This window comes from Nannospalax galili, unplaced genomic scaffold (genome assembly GCF_000622305.1).
Source record: "Nannospalax galili isolate Female #2095 unplaced genomic scaffold, S.galili_v1.0 scaffold54, whole genome shotgun sequence".
Lineage (NCBI taxonomy): Eukaryota > Metazoa > Chordata > Mammalia > Rodentia > Spalacidae > Nannospalax > Nannospalax galili.
This window is the reverse complement of record NW_008341028.1, coordinates 7,928,387-7,947,443: the sequence shown is the minus strand read 5'-3', so window position 1 is coordinate 7,947,443 and position 19,057 is coordinate 7,928,387. Positions and strand designations below refer to the sequence as shown.

General features: G+C 40.5%; 1 protein-coding gene across 9 annotated transcripts in view; it reads right to left on the bottom strand.

Moving 5' to 3' along the window:
- The window catches only part of Map2k5 (mitogen-activated protein kinase kinase 5), a 277,836-nt gene that overhangs the window by 233,860 nt on the left and 24,919 nt on the right, over positions 1–19,057 (bottom strand). For all 9 annotated transcript variants that reach the window (XM_008836355.2, XM_029565020.1, XM_008836356.3 and 6 more), the window contains exons 4-6: positions 7,561–7,630; positions 4,024–4,064; positions 3,046–3,113 (exon numbers count right to left, since the gene is read on the bottom strand). In XM_008836355.2, the coding sequence (XP_008834577.1) occupies positions 3,046–3,113; positions 4,024–4,064; positions 7,561–7,630 (179 nt within the window). The remainder of the gene's footprint in view (positions 1–3,045; positions 3,114–4,023; positions 4,065–7,560; positions 7,631–19,057) is intronic.

The window sequence follows — 19,057 nt, the reverse complement described above, 5'->3', positions numbered from 1 at the left end:
TGGACAGAGTGGCTGGCTGCAAAGCAAAATTCTCTGTGGAGAACCAAACATCTGCCCGAATGACCACAGACAGATGACACACTGGTGACTGACAAGCTCACTGTACTCTAAGATATAATCAACTGTTCAAAGAGACACCCTTTAAGAGCTATGTGTTCTCAGCAGGAAAGTTAGTGGGTAAATAGAAAAATAATCAGGGAAGTGGCTTTGGAGGAGGAGCCTAGTGGGGTTCTTTAAGTCAACTGGGAGTATGTACTCAAAAGGGATTGTGGGGGGCTGGAGAGAGCACTTGCTGTTCTTAATGAGGGCCCAGGTTTCGTTCCTAGCACCCACATGGTGACTCAGAATCTCCTGTAACTCCAGTTTCAGGGGATTTGAGGTCATCTTCTGGCTTTTGTGGGCCCTGCACACATGTGGTGCACTTACACAAATGCAGGCAAAACATTCATATATTTTTAAAAGGGGAGGACTGTAAAGATGGTATGGCAGTGTACACCTGTAATCCCAGCACTTGGGCTGCTGAGGCTGGAGGATGGCCACAAGTCTGAGGCCTAACTGGGCTACATATCAAGACTTGGTCTCAAAAATGGAAGGGAGGGAGGTAGGGAGGGAGGAAAGAAGGAAGGAAGGAAGGGAGGGAGGGAGGGAAGGAGAGAGGGAGGGCTGTCATTCCTTGGGATTCTCCCTAGAAAGAACCATGTAAGGCTGTTGGTGGATCCTACCTTCAGCTCTCACTGATGGAAGCTTCTAGAATACAATACAAACTTGAACGCTTGCCATCTATAGTGTCTGTCTTGGTTGGCTTTGTCACCTTGACTCAGCCTGGAGCACCTGAGAAGGGAGTCTCAAGGGATTTCCCAGAGCAGTATTCATAATGAAAACAAAGTGCTCTGGAACAAAACACAAATCATTAGAATATGGCTTAAATTACACTTACAAATTTTCTGTCACTTGTTGAAGTAAAAGAAGTGAATGATGAGATCATTAACAGTCAAGCATCATACTCTACCAAGGGTTTCTGGTCCTAGTTGAGAACTTGCTGCTTCACAAATTGTTTTATTTCCTTTTCAAACGTTTCTGTGTAATGTCTGAACATAAATGTTGATTCACTGCCTTGTAGATGGCCTTTAAAAGATATAACAAAGCAGAGTTAAGTGACAGATAGCAGTGTGAGGACGGTGAGGGGGATGCTGACTCTAAAAGGTGTTTATAAGAGAATGACTGAGGTGAAACTCAACAGTGCTCCCAGAGTGCTCCACTGAGATTTGAGACATGGACTGTGATTGAACACAGTATAGTTCAAAATTGAGTGGAGACAGGTTATACTCTGGAGCTGATTGACAAGGAAAGAGGGAAGGATGAGAAAAGTGGGGGGAAGGGGGGAGGGAGGAAGAGAGGGAGGAAGGGAGGGAGGGGGCAGGACTGTGGGGCTAAGAGTCTCTGTGGCTTCTGGTATTAAGATGAGGTCACTCACTCCTGCAGATGCTCCCATAACTGCAACCTGCTATGAGGAGAGGCAGCCAAGGGGACTCACCAGCCTGTGCCAGGCCAACTGGACCTTCAGCCTCCAAAACTGTGAGCCAGAGTAAGTCAGATCCCCCGCCAAAGAACCAAGATGATGGGTAAAAGGAGGGGAGAGAAGCAATGAAGGACAAGGAGAGGCCTAAACTTTCTCAGTCAATAAAACAGAGGCACACACTGATTAAGGCCCTAAACCTAGAGATCCTTCAGTACAGGACTGAAGGGTTTTGTGGATCTGTTGGCTTTTCAGCCACCAGTGTGGCTGCAATATGGAGCAGCCATCTTCCAATGTCACCCTCAGGAACATGATGTTTAGCGGCTGAATAACTGAACAGTCAAAATGAGGCCGGCCATGCCTTCGACTTGAGAACCATGATGGTCTGACAGTTAAGTTCTCTTACAAGAAGATTCTGAAAACCTTAAGCCTTAAGTATCTGTATCAGTATGAGGTGATGCTAGCATAAATTAACAAAAATGGCCTTCCTGTTAACAGAGGCTTCAACCTCCTGCACAAAGATACCACTAATGAGCAGTGTGGTTGGTTAAGTTAAATGTCACCATTTTACTCTGTCCCTAACTCTGGTGAAGATGCCAGCAGACAGTGACACCATCAAAAGGTGGGCAAGCAAAAAAAAAAAACCAAAGGAAAAGGAAAAAGCATTCATTATAAAGCTTGCAAGCTGGATCACCAAGGCATGGAACAGTCTCAGAACAGGCTATACAATTTGGAGAACAGAGGGGCGTGTTGCCACGTGCCTTTGATCCTAGTACTCAGGAGGCAGAGGCAGTCAAATCTCTGTGAGATCTAGGCTAGCCTGGTCTATATAGTGAGTTCCAGGCCAGCTGGGGCTACAGAGAGACCTTGCCTCAAAAAGAAAAAATGGAAAACTCTTCAGAACAAAATTAGCAGTTTAATATGTTAATTTCTTCTTTTTATTTATTGATGTGTGTGTGTGTGTGTACCATTAGGTATATGTTTGTGTAGGTGCGTGCATGAATGTGCACATGTGGAGGCCAGAGGCCAAAGTCTGGTATTCTCACTCAATCTCCACCTTAGTTTTTGAGACAGGATTTCTCACTGAACCTGAAACTGATGGATTCAGCTAGGCTGGCTGGGCCAGTAGGCTCTGAGGATTGGCCTGTCTCCACCTCCCCAGCACTGGGGTTGTAGAAATGCACTGCCACACCACATCTAGCTTTACATGGGTACTGAGATCCAAACTCAGATCCTTATGGTCATACAACAGTGCTTTACAAACTGAGCCATCTCTCAAGCCTAATTTCCTCTTTCTATATGAAGTATTCTTCCTTTGGCCATTATGTAGAAAGGGTTACCTAGCTGGTCAAATTTCTTTATGGCCACATACACCTTTTTTTCTTGATGTATAGATTGTGAGCCTGAGTCTTTAATGTCCAAGCCATGTCTCCAGTCACAAATACATGAAATGTCGTTCCACAAGCCTCTTCCCATACCACCGCCACTTCTATAGATAATCAGGTGCACCTCTCCTTTCTTGTCCTCACCTATTGCTTGGAAGCGAATCTGAGATTGCTGGGCTGGTATGCTGAGACGGTCCAGCCCGGGTATTCACCTATAAATAAAGAAGTTTGATCAACCTTGTGTTCTGAGGACACAGTTCTAATTAACCTATAATTTGCCATGAAATTTCTCATTTCACTATGAAGGTTAATTAGCTTGTTGCTAGACAGACCCATGGTTGGGGTCTATTCAGTATATAGGTTACAGGACTGTAAAATCTGTATATTATGTAATCCTTTATTCCTGTCATTATTCAAATACTTAAACAGTGCTAAAAAGAGAGATAAACAAAGGGGGGCATCCAAATTTACTATATAAAACACATATAAAAACAAGATGTTATAAAAGCACATTAGTCATCTATCTAGGGGTTCATAACAAACCTCAGGATATAACCCTCTTCCAGTGCTACAATCAGGCAGAACACTGTACACTGTTTCTCATTCACTAGAAAATGAGGTCCAAGTAATTAATTATAAAACACTTGAGCCTAATAAAAATGGCCAGCTTTTCTTTCAGATGGGAAGCCTTAAGCAGAAATTCAGACTTCACAATACACAGAACAATGAAAAGACATTAACTAGATATATGTTTCTAGCATAAATATGTCAAGAGAAGAGAGGGGTACCCTGTGTGCAATATGCTTATGTGCTTAATTAATCACTGAAATGAAGTCTATGTTTCACTCCAATAAATCTTTGTGGAGACCAGTCTCCAGGACTATCTTGAAGAAAGTGACCAACAAAATAATTACAAATATAGTACCAAAAGTCCAGTATCAGCATATACATGGTAAGCAAATAGAGATGTGGCCCCTCTACCTCCCATTCAAAAAAGAAAAAAAAAGGGGGGGCTCGCTTGTCAGAGCTTGAGAAAGTGCAGTTTTATTTGACATTTCAATAAGTGGAACGCAGCATTACAAATCCATCTAACTTTGCTGAAACAATTATTGAAATCCGTACCTTTAGGCCATGTATGTTCCGCTCCCCAGGAGGCTTGCAGGCTGAAACAGTAATTGACTCAATTGTGGAACACATCAGGGCCATTTACAAATTTGCTCAAAATGAATCGTTTAAAAAGAAATGAGGGTGACACCAAAATTAGCAGAGAGAAATGATTGAAAAGTGGCTCCCAAGACCCAAAGTGGGAATTATGAACTCGGGTTTTAACTTGCAGGAGTGAGCATTTATAAATGCAAAGAGCTTTCTGACACTACTTCATCATATAAATTCCAATTTCTGCTTAAAACATACAAAAACTAAGTTAACTGAGCTAAAAATGATGAAACTCCTTTCATAATTCAAATGTCTGCAATCTTTCCTCACTCAATTATATCATATATGTGCTACCAGTTAAACTACTTAGAAAATAGCTGCTTTTAGTTTCCAGTTTTGTTTTGTTTTGGAGGGAGGGAGGGAAGAAAAGTAAAGGATCTTTTAATGCCAAAAAGACTGCTAGGGACTCTAAGATGGAATATTCAAGTTTGAATACTGTTTTGTATAGCCACAAGCAATCGAATTTATTAAAATACAGGTATATAATTTGATGATGTCTGTTGCAAATCTTGACATTTGCTAATATTTAGATAAAGCAGACCAGGAAAAACAATATTAATTTCTCAATACCACTTTGAGTTACAGGTAGACTTTTCCAATTCTACAAATGCTTTTTCATCAAATGTTAAAAACACAAAAGCTTCCTGTCCATGTTATAGACTGCTTCCATTTGAAAACTATAGCACCCTACAAATTGTATGTTAAGGGGCTGTCAATTTTGATTGATTGTTTAGGGAAGGATGAATTTGATTTTTTTTTTCTCCTCTCTCAGATCTCCATGTATTTTCCTGTTTCTGACCACAGAGATAGAACTGCTTAATAATAAGGAGAGTCAGGTGATGCAAAGCCTGAGCTGCTTTCATGTGGGGGGATTTCAAGTAATTTAAATGTATTATCTTATTTTCCCAGGAAAGATATCTAAACATGAATACACATTTCTAATTTTATTTCTAAAATGCATTAAGACTCCAGATCTTCTTTCCTTAAAATGGAAATTAACTCTTTGAACAAAACAATAGTCACAAACATCTGGTGCCTCGTCCTTGAAGGATCATCAGGATTTCCTAAGACAATGCTTCAGACTGTTTCCTCTGCAGAAACTGGTACATTCAGGAACTGTACCAAGAAAGTGGCTGAGCAGGGAATGAGAGACAGGCCAGGACGCTCATCTGTCTCTAACCTTACACTGCTGCTCCTCAAACCTTTCTGACTAGAAATCTAAACAGCTATGTTAAAGTCAAAACCCCAATATCCTCATATAAGATACAAAGTTAGCCAGTTTTCATCAGTATTTAACATATCGCTGAACCACAAGGGGAGACTTGGCCATGAGCTGGAGTCAAATGCTAGTCAAGGCAGCTGTAGGCTGTTAGAAAAAAAACATTCTCTCCTCCTGTCCACTTGTTCCATCTACAGATTCTTTATAAGCCTAGACACAGAATCGAAGGTGTGAGACTTTACGGCCTCAGACCAGATAGGACCAGGGAACCTGCCCACCATAGCCACATGCTAATTGTACACAGTTCATTATCTCACCCACTTAGGTATGATAAAAGCTAGAAAGACCTGAATCATAGCACCAAAAAGAACCCCCCAAAAGGGAGACTGAGTCATGTTTGCATTTCTAAATATGGCTTAGAAGGATTGTGTTTAATAATCTATGAAGCCTCATATGTATCATGATTGGATGCCATGTGATATTAACATCTCATATTCCTGCCTTTCTTTACAGTATCATCTCCCTACACTGTACTCTTCCCCCGCCCCCACACTGAACCCTCCACACTCCTGTCTTGCATACTCCACTAGAATTTTAATTTACATGCCTTTCCACTGTAAGCAAACTGTTGATTTAAACAAAGTTTGTAAAGAGTCCTACAATAACCACTTATCAGCTGTGTGACTCTGAAGTTACCCAACCCCTCTGAACCTCAACAGCCTCATCTGTACAAAGGAAGCAATACAACCTAACAGGTGGATCCGCTGAGAGAAGTCATGGCCTAAACAGGTGTCTAAGAATGGCTGCTGCCATGGGAGGCTCAGAGTCAAGGGCAGTCAAACAGAACAGACAGAATCTGAATCTTTCCCCACAGAGAGAAGGAAACAGTTATTGAAAAGGAAAACAAAGCCCTGTATCTTGGGACTAACGCTCTCTAGGATTCTGTACTTGGCTTTGTTGTAACAGAGCTCTGAAGTAATTGATGAAAATTTTCTGCTTGTAGAACACTGGTGCTTATAGAGAAACAATTTTGAAATCTGCCCAAATTCCACAGTTAATAGGAAAACTAGGAAAGAATCTACAGCCTTGTCAGGAGTTTCTACAAAGAAAACAGCACAACCTCTCTGTGTTTGGGTTCTGAGTCAAATACCACAAAATCAGATTAATCATAACTTTCTTTTGGATAACCACTGATCTTAAATAGCCCAATTTTATTACCTCAATTAGCACTTCAATAAGTTCTTACTAATAATGAAATAAGCTCCCCTGGTTCTGCTGCCCACGCAAACACTGAAGAGCAGTATTAGCCTTGAACCTGGTTCTCCTTCAGGGCTGGCCAAATCAGCTGCCTTTGGAGATTATCTTTGCAAATAGGAGCCCACTGGTTAATTGAGCCATTCAAACTTCAGAGTTACAGGTAATGAAAGTCTAGAATGTTTAATTGGAAAACTCATACCATGATTATTTGTACAGTATTAGTTAACGAAGGTAAGTTTAACTTTTAATTATTTCAATTAAGTTATTTCTAGAAGAGTTACTTGGAGAATTTCGTTATCCATTCCGTTAGTTAGAAAAACATGGATTTCAAGTGGGGCAATATATAATGGGTGAAAAGACTTAATGATTTATATAATTAAGCTGCTCTTTTCACCATTATTCAGTTTTGGAGGGCACATTTACATGCAGCTGAACAATCATACCGAAACAAGGTTGGTATTGCCTATCCTAAAAAGGGAGTTCACTGAGACTCACCCTCAAATTGCCACTGAAGAAGACTTCCCATTACTTAGAAAATACCTCCCCTAGCCAAGCATCTAATGCTCTGCTCAAAGTTCTCTCCCAGAGCCTCTCTGCTCTAGCTGACAGCAACAGCAGCTTTTGCCACCATCAAGAGCCACAGTTTATAAATCTAGAATGAAAGCCATCCATTAGCCTTGGTTTAGAATCCATGTGGACCCCCAAAGAGTTCTTTAAGCGAATGTAAGTATGTACTTCAAAAGAAAAAACCAATCTAGTTAGTTTAATTTACTCTAGTAAATTAGATATTTTATCTGCTATAACTATAATATGTCTGCAATCCCCATGATAATGAATACTTCTTTTGTTTTTTTCCAAATTAAGAGCTAAACATCATGTTATGTGCATTTAAACCTTTGGAAAGCTTAACTGTTGATGAAACAGTTTACTGAAATAATCATTGTTGATTAGAATTTGTTCAACATTACCTCTTGGAAATATCTGCAGAGGCTCTATTAACTGTCCATTTACTTGTTGTTCCATTACTGTGGAATAATACTGCAAAGAGATAATAGACAGAGATTACTCAGTAATGTATGAATATTGGGACAGACACTTATGGGTTGTTTAATTCATAGTGCTTTTGTAAATTGCTGGTATGCACATATCAGCTTGGAGAACATGCTCCCCCTATTTGTACACCAAAATGACTGCAGTGAACATATTCAGGATTGAAAGACCAGTATAGTATTATCATCCACACTGCTATTTAGAAGTAAAAGTATTGAGGAAGACTCCATATTAGTATTTAACAAACTTTAAATGATACACATTTTAAATGATATAAAAAGCATTTTCATAGAAATTTCTCAAATTGCCTCTTGTCTTTTTCCTCTGAATTTTGTAAAGCAGAATGAATAGGTTCACACCTGGCTTGAGTCCATATGTCCGTCCACCAAACATTATGCACATTTGTGTATGAAATGCACAGATAATGAAGATGAAGTTTGCAGAGACTGTGGGGCCAGTGAACAACATCGGACTCAACCAAAGATGACAGAGTCCACATGGTAACAGGTAGTTGCCTTTTAAGCAAACATGCTTCAGCCTTATACACACTTCAAAATAGATCAAAATTTCACTGTAAAATCTTGAACACATGAAAAATAAAATTCTAAGGAAAAAACATCACATTGTCCTTCATAAACCCAAATCACTAAGGTTGAACTGGGGTCTACCCCATTTCTCTGGTGTGCTAACTGGACCTGTGCTCCCTATCTACCGAAGTCATAGATGACCTCTGCACTTTCTTACACCTTTTGGAACACTGAACAAACAAATGATGTTCAAAGAGAAAAAAATATCTACAGTGAAAAGCATTGGTTGTCGAAGAGCAAAGCTCTCTGTCATCTTTGCTGTTTTTATATTTAAACACACACATCTTACTTAACTACTGCATTTTCAGGAAATTTCTCCTTGATTATCACATTTACTGACATTGTAAAAAAGTTTCTTTTAAGACAACACCTGTGCCTTCCTGCTGTTTTTATACGCATTAAAGGTACTACAGGATCAGTCTTTTCCCTTAAAAATACAAGGAAGCCACAAAATTCTATATCATTTTGAGAATCAGACGTTTACAAATCCAAGGCTTTCTGCACGGAAGATGAGGAAGGTGAAGGTTAGCTGTGCGTAGGACGGGGTGGAGGTGTTCAGAAGGTGGATTTTTGCTAGCACTGATCTAAGCGTAGCCTGTTCTGCAAAGGCTTTCAAACTGTAAGGAAGGTGGCAATCCTCTCCTTCCCCGCCCAACAAACGCAAATACACACAGCATAAACATGTACAAAACACTCTCTGGAATATACACAAGGCAATATCTTTCAAGAGAATGTTCCTGAAAACCACAGAAATACAGCGCTCGCCATTACTCAACAGCGATGACAGGTAAATGAAGTATCAATCATGTAGGCTGTCAACCTTTTGGGACAGCAATAACTGTTAACAAGTAGTCTGGAAAAATTGTCCGAAAATGACTTGTCCTCGGCACACAAGTATTTGAGGTTTCTGTGGAAAATTAAGATGCCAGTGGCTATTTGGAACGTTGCTCAGGTATTCTTTTTAATGGGAAATTTGCCGGTTATTGATCCACAGCATGTACCCCTTGCTTCTGGAAGGCTGCAAGCAACTTTCCAATCAGTGGCTGTCAAAAAAATTACTGCCTTTTTATACTGATACAAGACAACAGCAGAGGGGGTGTTCTCTTATAGTTAATGCTTTTCTTTAATTAACTGCTATATAGGATAGATTTCTACTTTGCTATGGTCCTAGAAATCAAAGCAGATAAAATATCCTTATGCTTTATCTAGAAAATTAATTATAGAGTTGTCGGAAACTGGTGCTCGGGGTCAAGTTTGAAAACAAATAACCTCAAATGTAAAGGGTCAGAACAGGTGCAATGCATTTTTCCCTACTATAAAACCCTGCATGCATGAAATTGACCTGTTTTCCAGCTTTATTTATTTACCTCAAAAATAAATAAATAAAAATAGTTTCCCTTTCATTTTAGCTCTGTGCCAAATCAACTGGCAAACACATATGTTTGTAACCACTGTGACAAATTTTAAGCTCTCTTTTCCTGGATTAACATAATCCCACGGCAATATGCACCATGCCCCTTAAGACTTCCTCTAAAGCAAGTAGTTAGGCTTTACCTTTTCTTTTTACAGCTTTTCTAAATCCAAGTGTATTTTCCCCTGCTGACACAGTAGGCGTCAGCTGTGTTTGTGTTCATAGAAAACCTTGTGTTCTATCAAGGACACACAGCAATGGGTGGTAACCAAACCCATAGTGTGAGTGCACTGTGCACAACTGACCTCTGAGGGCCAGGGGACCATAGGCACCAGTTTCAGAGCTCAGGCCACTGTATCTGCAGCTTTCCCCATGGGCAAGGATAACACCTGGGGCATGTGTGGTATCTTGGCACAGAGCAGTCCAGCCAGGCCACTAGGCCTGCTGCTGTGCAGGACAATGAACAAGGCACTTAAGAGTTAGAGGGCTCATCCCCAGGAGCCTCACCACTGGCTGTCTCCTGGCATATGACCCCATCGAGGCAATGCTGCTGTACCACACTTTGCCCAGCTGTAAGATGAGGTCCAGTCAGAGGAATGATGTAAACCTCACTGATGAAAACAGCAAAGACAGCAACAAAAAACACTGCCCAGCAAGTTGCTGTTACATCTGATCCTCTGTCTTTTCAATATCATCTTTCTTTGAAGGTATTCTCTCCCAACTGCTTCTAAACAGTGACAAAAATCTTCAGTAGTGGCAAAGACAAGACTTTGGCTAACCCAAAACAAAAGGAACAAACAGTAACAGTGAAAACCCTAAACCTCACACACCAAGACGGTTATTTATGACTGGAACAGAAAAGTCACAAAATGACCACTAATTCTGTCTTGGTTTTGATCACCCCAACACAAAGCTCTACACATAGTAAGTGCTCAGTAAGTATGTATCGACTGAAATGCAGGTGAGCCCTAACCCTGCCACTCATCACCTTGCACAGCCTCAGGAACTGTTTAACTTTATTGAGCATCACTTCCTTCCAAATGAGAGTGAAAACATTTCCCTTATTACCAAGGGTAACTGGGAGACTCAAAAGTTAAAGTATGGCCGTAGAATTAGGAAATGGGGCTCTGTAAACTGGAAGGTGGTATTTAGTGGAGGAGTCTTCTAAAAAGTGAATCTGCCGATACTGAAACAACATTTAGCACAGCACTTTCCATCTCAGAAGTATTCTAGCATTTAAAAATGCAAATGCTGTGTATACAAAGGACAGACTAGGTACCCAAACTGAATACATGGGCAGCAGCTATAGAGTGTGTTTGCTGCTGCTGTTCTTCGCATAATCCATAACAGGCAGTAATTGCAGAAATAATCAATAAGCTAACTGGGTAAAGATTAATCAGTTTTAGGAAGGCTAATGGAATCTCCAGTACCAGACTCAGATTGGCTTTGGAGTCCCTCTGAGATGTTCTTCAAAACCCTTAAACAATTTTAATGAGGATATGACAGGGTTTAGTGTAGTTATCCAAAAATCTAATTAATCTCAAACAGAAGGCCAGATTCAACAAGGGGGTAACAAGTACAATTTCTGGCTTTGTTTTGTTTGCAAGTTTATCACATAGTGTTCCTATTTGTTATGAACCTAATTCTAATTATGACAGCACAATTCAATCAATAATTAACTTTTTTTCCTCTTCATGGAAATTTGCCATATAAAAAATTGAGTTCTAAAACAAAATGGTTTACTTTTACAAGGCTTAAATTCTCTAATAAAAAAGGACAAAGCAAAAACAAAACCCCTCATTCCCCAAACACCTGTATGCATTAGGCCCAGCACTACATATTTACAGTTACCTAATTTCTCACCCCTATCCTATTTGTTTTAAGATCAAACTAATGGTTTACCAACGAACACAACCAGTTAATCAGTGAGCCAAGAAAAACACTTCATTCTAACTCACATACTCAGAACATGAAGCATATGCTTACTATTTGAGAATTAAAAGGTAGGTGGCTCTCATATTCCTGGAACATTTAAGTAGATAAGCAGGGGAACTGGGAAGACTACTGAGCTAGTGGAGAGCTCTGGCTTCTCACTCATCATTTCTACGATGTGTGAGTTCAGTCACAGTCCCTGAGAGGATACAGCACCAAGCCAACTGCACTGAGGGTACCCTTGGGGACCTGGGCTCAGCACCACCCAGCCTTTCTCCCACCTTTCCAACTACCTTCACTCTGGTTCCTGGGAGTGGCCCTTTGGCCCACTCTTCCTTAAGTGCATAAGTTTCCTGCAGTTCTTACCAACCTTCCTTTCTCATCAAGTACTCTTATAGATCTCCTCTACCTCTTCAAAGGTTTCAACTACCAGAAGTCATTGAGACTAATTAGGAGCTGCTGAGTCACAAATCTTTATTTCCAGCCCAGATTTCTTCTCCTAAGATTCAGAACATATTCAGGCGGTTGATAAAAGCTTTCTCCAACACAACAGGTCCAACACTGAATTCCTTGCCTCTCCACTTCTCTCTGAGACCCTCCCCCGAAACCTGGTCTTCTGCCACTCAGCCAGTAAATGCCATTCTATTGCTCAGGTTCCAGAAGCAGATGTCTTGAAGTAGTGCAGACCATCTCTCCTTCCTTCTTCCCCACATTGGCCACTAAGATTCATTCACTTGACCTCCTCCCCACTTTCCAAATCTGCTGACCTCCCACCAGCCCTGCAGCCACCACGGCCTTGCACACGAACTAGCCCACATTGCATCTGTGCTTCAGAACTCTCTTGCAAGCCTCCCTCCAGAGCACTGAGCTGTGGACACGTCACTCTCCTGCACCTCTGAGCTAATGCGCTCCCTGATCTGGCCTGCCATTCTCCACAGCCTCATTGCACAGCCTCCTTCCCCTACTGCCCACACAAGCTGAATCACAGGCAGCTCCTCCTGAATTCCTCAGATGTTCTTCTACACATGCTGTTCCTCAGCCAAGAACACTCCACCAGGACACCACCTTCTTCAGAAAGCCTCCCCATACCCAAAGACAGACTAGTTGCTCACCAGGAGTACCCACTGCTTCAGCACATCCTATCACCTGCCACTCTGCCTGGTGATCATCAAACTGATCGTCATTCTTGTCCTCACCTGTTTCCTTTCTGTTGGGGTCTTAAGAGAACCCAGAAGGGGCAAGGGGGGCCTTTAGTGGACCTTCCAGTGGACAGCACACTCACTGTGCTCCTTCCGGCAGTGCTTGGCAGGAGTGTTATCATCTAGTACATCCTTATTGTGGAAAACCTGCTATAGGGGTGAGTGAGCAAATCACAACCAAGTGAGCTCTGACTGGGCTCCCGAGGATCGGTTCTGGATCGGCTCCAGCTCACTCCTGCTCTCTGTTTACTAGCAGTGATCCAGAGACAGACACACAGTATCCTTTTGTAAAATGGGGAAATTATCTGCTTTATTCATCTTTAGAAGGCATTAAGAAGATCAAAATTAAAGGAGTGTATGGGAAACCTATAAAATACTTTTAAAAAACTGGGGCAGGAGGCACATAGCTACAACTCTCCTACCCAAGCAACTGAACCCAGAAGAGAAATGTTCACGAGGATAGGTGACACAGAAGCCACTGTACAATACCACTGAGATGCCTGGACCGACCACCACAGAGGCAGAGTGTAGTCAGTTTACTGAGGTTGAGTCGGTATCCCCCCCCTTGCCCTCAATCACTACAATGTTGTAAATAATGATAAGAAGTATGCTGGGGAGTCTGGTTTTCTTCCAGAAGCTCATCAAGGGCAGGGGCATGCCTCATGCAGTTTGTTATTGCTCACAGTAGACATAATCCCTTGGGATCTCTATGTGCTTTAGGAAATCCTTGAAGCTCCTGAAATGACATGCACAATGTTGCCTTGATCTTCCAGGAACAGAATAAACAACTTTCCTGAGATTTTCAAAAAGGATCATGCTGCCAACCCCTTCAGGACTTACCACCGTTTGGAACCTACACAGAACTCATGTTACACAGTGTTTACAGGAAGGAGATGGGGAGCCAACACAGAAGCAATGAGTGCTCTCACTGGCCCTTCCAACTTCCTTACAGACAAAAGCATACAATGTGCATACGTCTATAACAGAGCAATTTCCTAAATCTCTTCCTCACATGCCTCAAAGATCGCGCAGTATGACACTTTATGTATAAGAAACACACATGCTGATTTTTCCTACTAATAATAAAATTTTCAAATTCCCATTTGGTCAACAGTGCAAGCATATCCCATTACATGTAGCTTGATTAGTAATTACAATAATAATCAACAAACACTCTATCTGCAGCCCATAGTTAATTTATTAGTTTTCCCAGTGAAGAACCCAACCATCTTAGCTTCATCAGAAGGCTCCACATTCCGTTAGCACACTACTCACATGAGTCACCAGTTATGCTTCCTTCAGTTCCTCCTCATTTTCACACTGTGAGGCTTCTTGGTGGTGCCCACCTCTTACAAATTACCTAACTGCCCCAGCAGTCAAAAGCAAGACATGAAGCCCATCTATTTTGCATACTAATTACTAGCTTATCTGGCTTCAGGTCCCCCAACAACTCACAGCCCCTACCTCAAGGAGGCTCTTGTGTGCAAAAGCTCTTCCTTAACTAACTCTAGACCAAGAGCCCACATGTGGAATTGGAAAAGAAAAAAGAAAATCACAATGAAAGTCTTCCAGTGAAAAGATCAACAGAGAACTCTGGGGCCTGTTTCCAGGCTGATGTTATTGGATAGATGTATTTATTAATAATCTGGAAGCGAACATGACAGCAAGTTGGCCATCTTTATTGATGACACTATTTGTTTGACTAGTAAAACTGTAAAGGACTTTAGGGAGCTCCAGATGGTCCTAATAGAAGTTTGGGCAACCAACAGCAGATAAGATTCAGCTTGGCTAAGTTGAAGGTTATATACCCAGGCAGTAGGGATTTAAATTTGCATGGCAATGGGTCCAATACCTTCAGAGTCCTCTCAGGGTTGAAGCTTTGGATCCTCATGGTGATTAACTTGGGGCAATGTCTACACTTACCTTTCTAGGCTGCAGACATTCTGCTATCCTACCTAAAGACATTTAAAATTGCCTAAACCATTTGTTTAAGTGTAACAAGATCATCAGGCCACGGAGACATCATGCCACGTGAGTCCTCCAGAGATGGAGCTGAAGTAAAGTGAGCCACATCGATGACAAAATACTGATGGCTCAAAGCTGCAACAGAGTTCCAGGTTTTGTGGTGCCACCAGGCCTGGGCTCTGCTTATACTTTTCCTTTGCTTCCAAAGCTGCATCATAAATTCCTTGTTGATGCAAACAACATCATCATCAAATAACTTGATGTCCCAAGCTACTTCTCAAAGTGGGGCCAAAGAAGGGGCTACAACATTTTTATCGATAATTTAAGGGCTCCCAAATGTCTCAGGCAACACAGAGGGGAAAGTTAAAATCTGCCTCTGAAAATGAGTTGTACTCTTCCTTACTTTCTTGTCATTTCTCCACCATGCCTGAAGAATATAACTAAAGTATCAATTGACTGGGGTAAGAAAACAAAACAAAAATTACTTTAGGTTTTACTAATGACTTATGGTCATTATTTGAGCAAGTAAATGGAATAATTTCTAAAACAAACTTTCTTCCCATTCTCCCTTCTTTTAGTCACTCTCTACCTTGTCTGAAAAGTGTGTCTCAGTCAGTTACATACACGAACGGCACAGAATTACGAACTGACCACTCACTGAAGGCTGAACTGACTTTGTCCCCTGAAAATTAACTTCAAACATGGCCCTATTTAATAATGGGCATACTTAAAAACATCATGTAGAAATGTTACTTAAATAAAGGTTCCTGACCACAAAGGCCTTGGGGATACTTAACATTCAACTCCTACATGAGCAGCACATTTCATGGCAAAACTTGGTCAAGATGTTTTAAACTTCACAAATCCACAGTATTTTTTTTTTTTACATTCTTGTTTGAACTGAGGTACACAGAAATTGTAGTAAAAAGCATAATTTTTTTATAATCAATAAAAAAAGGAGTATGTATAAAACTTTCTCAGTAAAACTTATTAGCTACCAGAACAAAAACCATATGTAAAACAGGTAGGGGTTCACTGGAGTCTACATCCAGGCCTCCTAGGCCCAGACTCATGATCCCCACCACATTTCTGAATCTGATCTCACAGGCTTGTATGCTTCTCTGTAAAATGAAAGAGGTAGACAAAACCATTATGTTCCCATCCAGGTCTACTTGGGCTAACTGCATGATTTTTGAGGCAGGTCCTAAGCTATGTATAGCAGGTTAAAGATAATCACAGCTCAATTTACAGGGTGCTCCAAAGGTCAAGGAGTACTTTTCTCTGATGGTGCCCTATGTCTAACAAGGTGCATGGTGGTCAAGTATACCAAAGGGAATACTTAGACTCCACAGAAACACAAGGTCTCTGCTATAATGAGAGGCATTACAGTAAAACTCACTCTATACTCTTCTGGCAATGTGGGAAAATGGCATAAAGAGAGAGAATGGACAAAATGAAGAGAATTATTCTTGTTAATACTCAGCTCCACTCATATAAACCTTTGAGGAATAAGAAAAATCAGGTATAAAAAAAATCCTTTACTAGGTACAGGACTAAGCAGAAGGTAATATGAATCCAGTTACAGGAGCAGGATGGACTGCTGAGCTCCTCAGTGAAAGGCCATCCCAAGACGAGGCTTGCATTAAAATGAGCCCTCCTACAAACAAGCCTCAAGGTCCCCACGAGGCAGCAATACAAAAGATGGCAGGAGGGTAGCAGAAGACTATTTCTAATATTCCCAGAAAATGAAAAAGAAAACAACACATTCAGGGAATATTTAACAGGGTCCTTTAAATAATCAGCAATGATCAGGTATTTAGTTTTCAGAATATGTAGGTTGTATGTTTTTCTAATAAAACATTTCAAATCTAATTAAAAAAATACTTTATGGAGGAATTAAAAAGATACAATAGTGTCAGAGGAAAAGCCATGATCCCAGAAGTGGAATATTCTAGTAACATAACTTACAAGAAACTACGCTATAAAAACAGATTGTTGATTAACACAAACTCATAACAAAATGCACAGAGCCAGAGCTATCACATGGCTGCTGTAATAACACTTGGCTGCTGAATTCTTTTAATCCATTAAATATCTCCTTGGAGACCAAATTATTTTACATTTTCTTAAAAGACAATTTATTATAGCTTTGTTTTTTTCTCATTATCTCTTAAAAATATATCGAATGAAGAAAAGAATACTACTTCTAAATAACTTAAATAAAATGGTACTGATGTGCGACAGCAGCCTTCAGTTTATATGTTGGTTATTATTTAACAGTATACAACCTACTGCCACGGCAAGTCCTTCCCACCAAACCAGAGTCTATGCGTCACATGTAACAAAAACCACTGTATGCCATTATTATAGCACTCATAAAATTAACAGCCTTGGGCTGCTAGTGATTTAAATAATTGATAAGTTTTCAATTAAAAAGGCAACATTTTCAGGTCTAATATAAAATCTATTTAAATTACTGATAAAAACTTACACTTCTGTTGGCCCAAAGCCAGAAAATCCTTACATGTAAGTGGGAGAGGGAGGTAATACTGCAAGTTTTAACTCAGACATTGGAAACTTTTATTCTTACACAGAGATTCAGGTTATCTATTCACTTAATCTCTGTAATCAGTGAAAAAGAAGGACTAAGGGATTAATAATGGTAAGAATGCCTCTACTTTTGCCTTGTTCATGTCTTTTAAAGAAACACTAAAGTGACCACACATTTATTGAATTCCATATGAAAACCTTGTTCTTACAATAAAAACGTAGTCCTCTGTTGGTATCCTCCCTGATGCCTCCACAACAATTATTTTCCAGAGTCCAATTGAAGTTTTTTAATGCTTTGGGCTGCCCTAGCATCTTGTATTTCTTTACTTTTTCTCTAAAGCTTCCTTCTCCCAGCCATGTGGCTGCCAGTCAGTCACATGCCTGACCCCCATGCAGGCTGTAAACCTGCATGGCTCCACGGCTTTCTTTCCTTCTTCCCACCATTCTCCTCCTCAAGGCAGCTGCCAAGATGACCAGCTCACCTGCTCTGAGGATTTTTCCTTAAAATTCTAATAAAATTGCCCTAAAACTTCAAAAAAATATATTGCAAAAGTCTAATAGGAGGTTCGTAATTATGAGGACTATCAACCACAATCTATTGCGAAGTTAGGTCCGAAAGATTCTCTATAAAACTGGACACCAAAGGAATTTCTAACCATAAGAACCAAGACAGACCAAAATGGTGGCCAACATATTTATCTGTGCTGTTTTCAGACTAAAAGGTACCACTCAAGAAACCTCAGGAACTACTAAGCTTACAGGCATGTTATACAGATTATGTAATCATGACTAGTATTTGTCTACCACAAAAAATAAACACTGCATTTGAAAAATAAGTATAAATTATATGCAATGTATAGGTACTGATACCACAACTAAGATACTATATAAACAAAAATCATTCTGGATTTAATAATGGTCTTTACATAAAGTTCCCAGTAGGATGGTGGGCTGGGTACACACTGTGAATGGGTATGGGATTTGGCATGGGAAGTAAGGCTGAACTTAAATTCTGTTTTGTGTGTGTTTGTGTGTATGTGTGTGTTTGGTTTGGGGGATTTATTTCATTTCTTTCTGTTTTGGAGACAAGTCCCCAGCTGGCCTGGAACTCACTATGTACACTAGGCTGGTCTCAATCTTACAGAGATCTGCCTGTATCTGCCTCCCAAGTGCACACCTGCACTCACATGAATGTGCACATACACACATATATGCATGCTTACCATTCATACAGATACAAGGTTTTTTTCATTAAAAAGTATTTTGTGCATTGAGTTACACAGCATGCAATCAGAAATACAAGTGATTAGCATTAACACTAGGATCACACTCAGCACTATTTCTCCAAAGGTGTAATGCTCTGAGAAACACACACCTCTTAAGTGTGGATAGCTGACTACATAGTGAAAGGCCATTGATGTCAGCTCTCTGCCATGGGTGTATGTGAGAAAAACTAGAACCCATCTGTGGCACGTGTTCTCTAAAAATAACATGTCACATTCTCAGGAGAGTTAGCCAATCCATCAATACAAGTGCTGGGCCTTTCCAAAGACAATCCTGCTCTGCCTTCCAAGTGCTGATGAGCTCAGCTCTAAATTCTCAGTACACAAAGACTCCCACATAAGTTAATGGGAAGTCAATGGGAAATTGACTTTTCCTACTCTGTGCTGGTTGGAATGCAATGCTCTGCTAATCATGCCATCCTTCTTGTTCTCCTTCCTCCTACCCTAAATTAAAACTATTGGCTGAAACCCACACAGATAGTTTACAG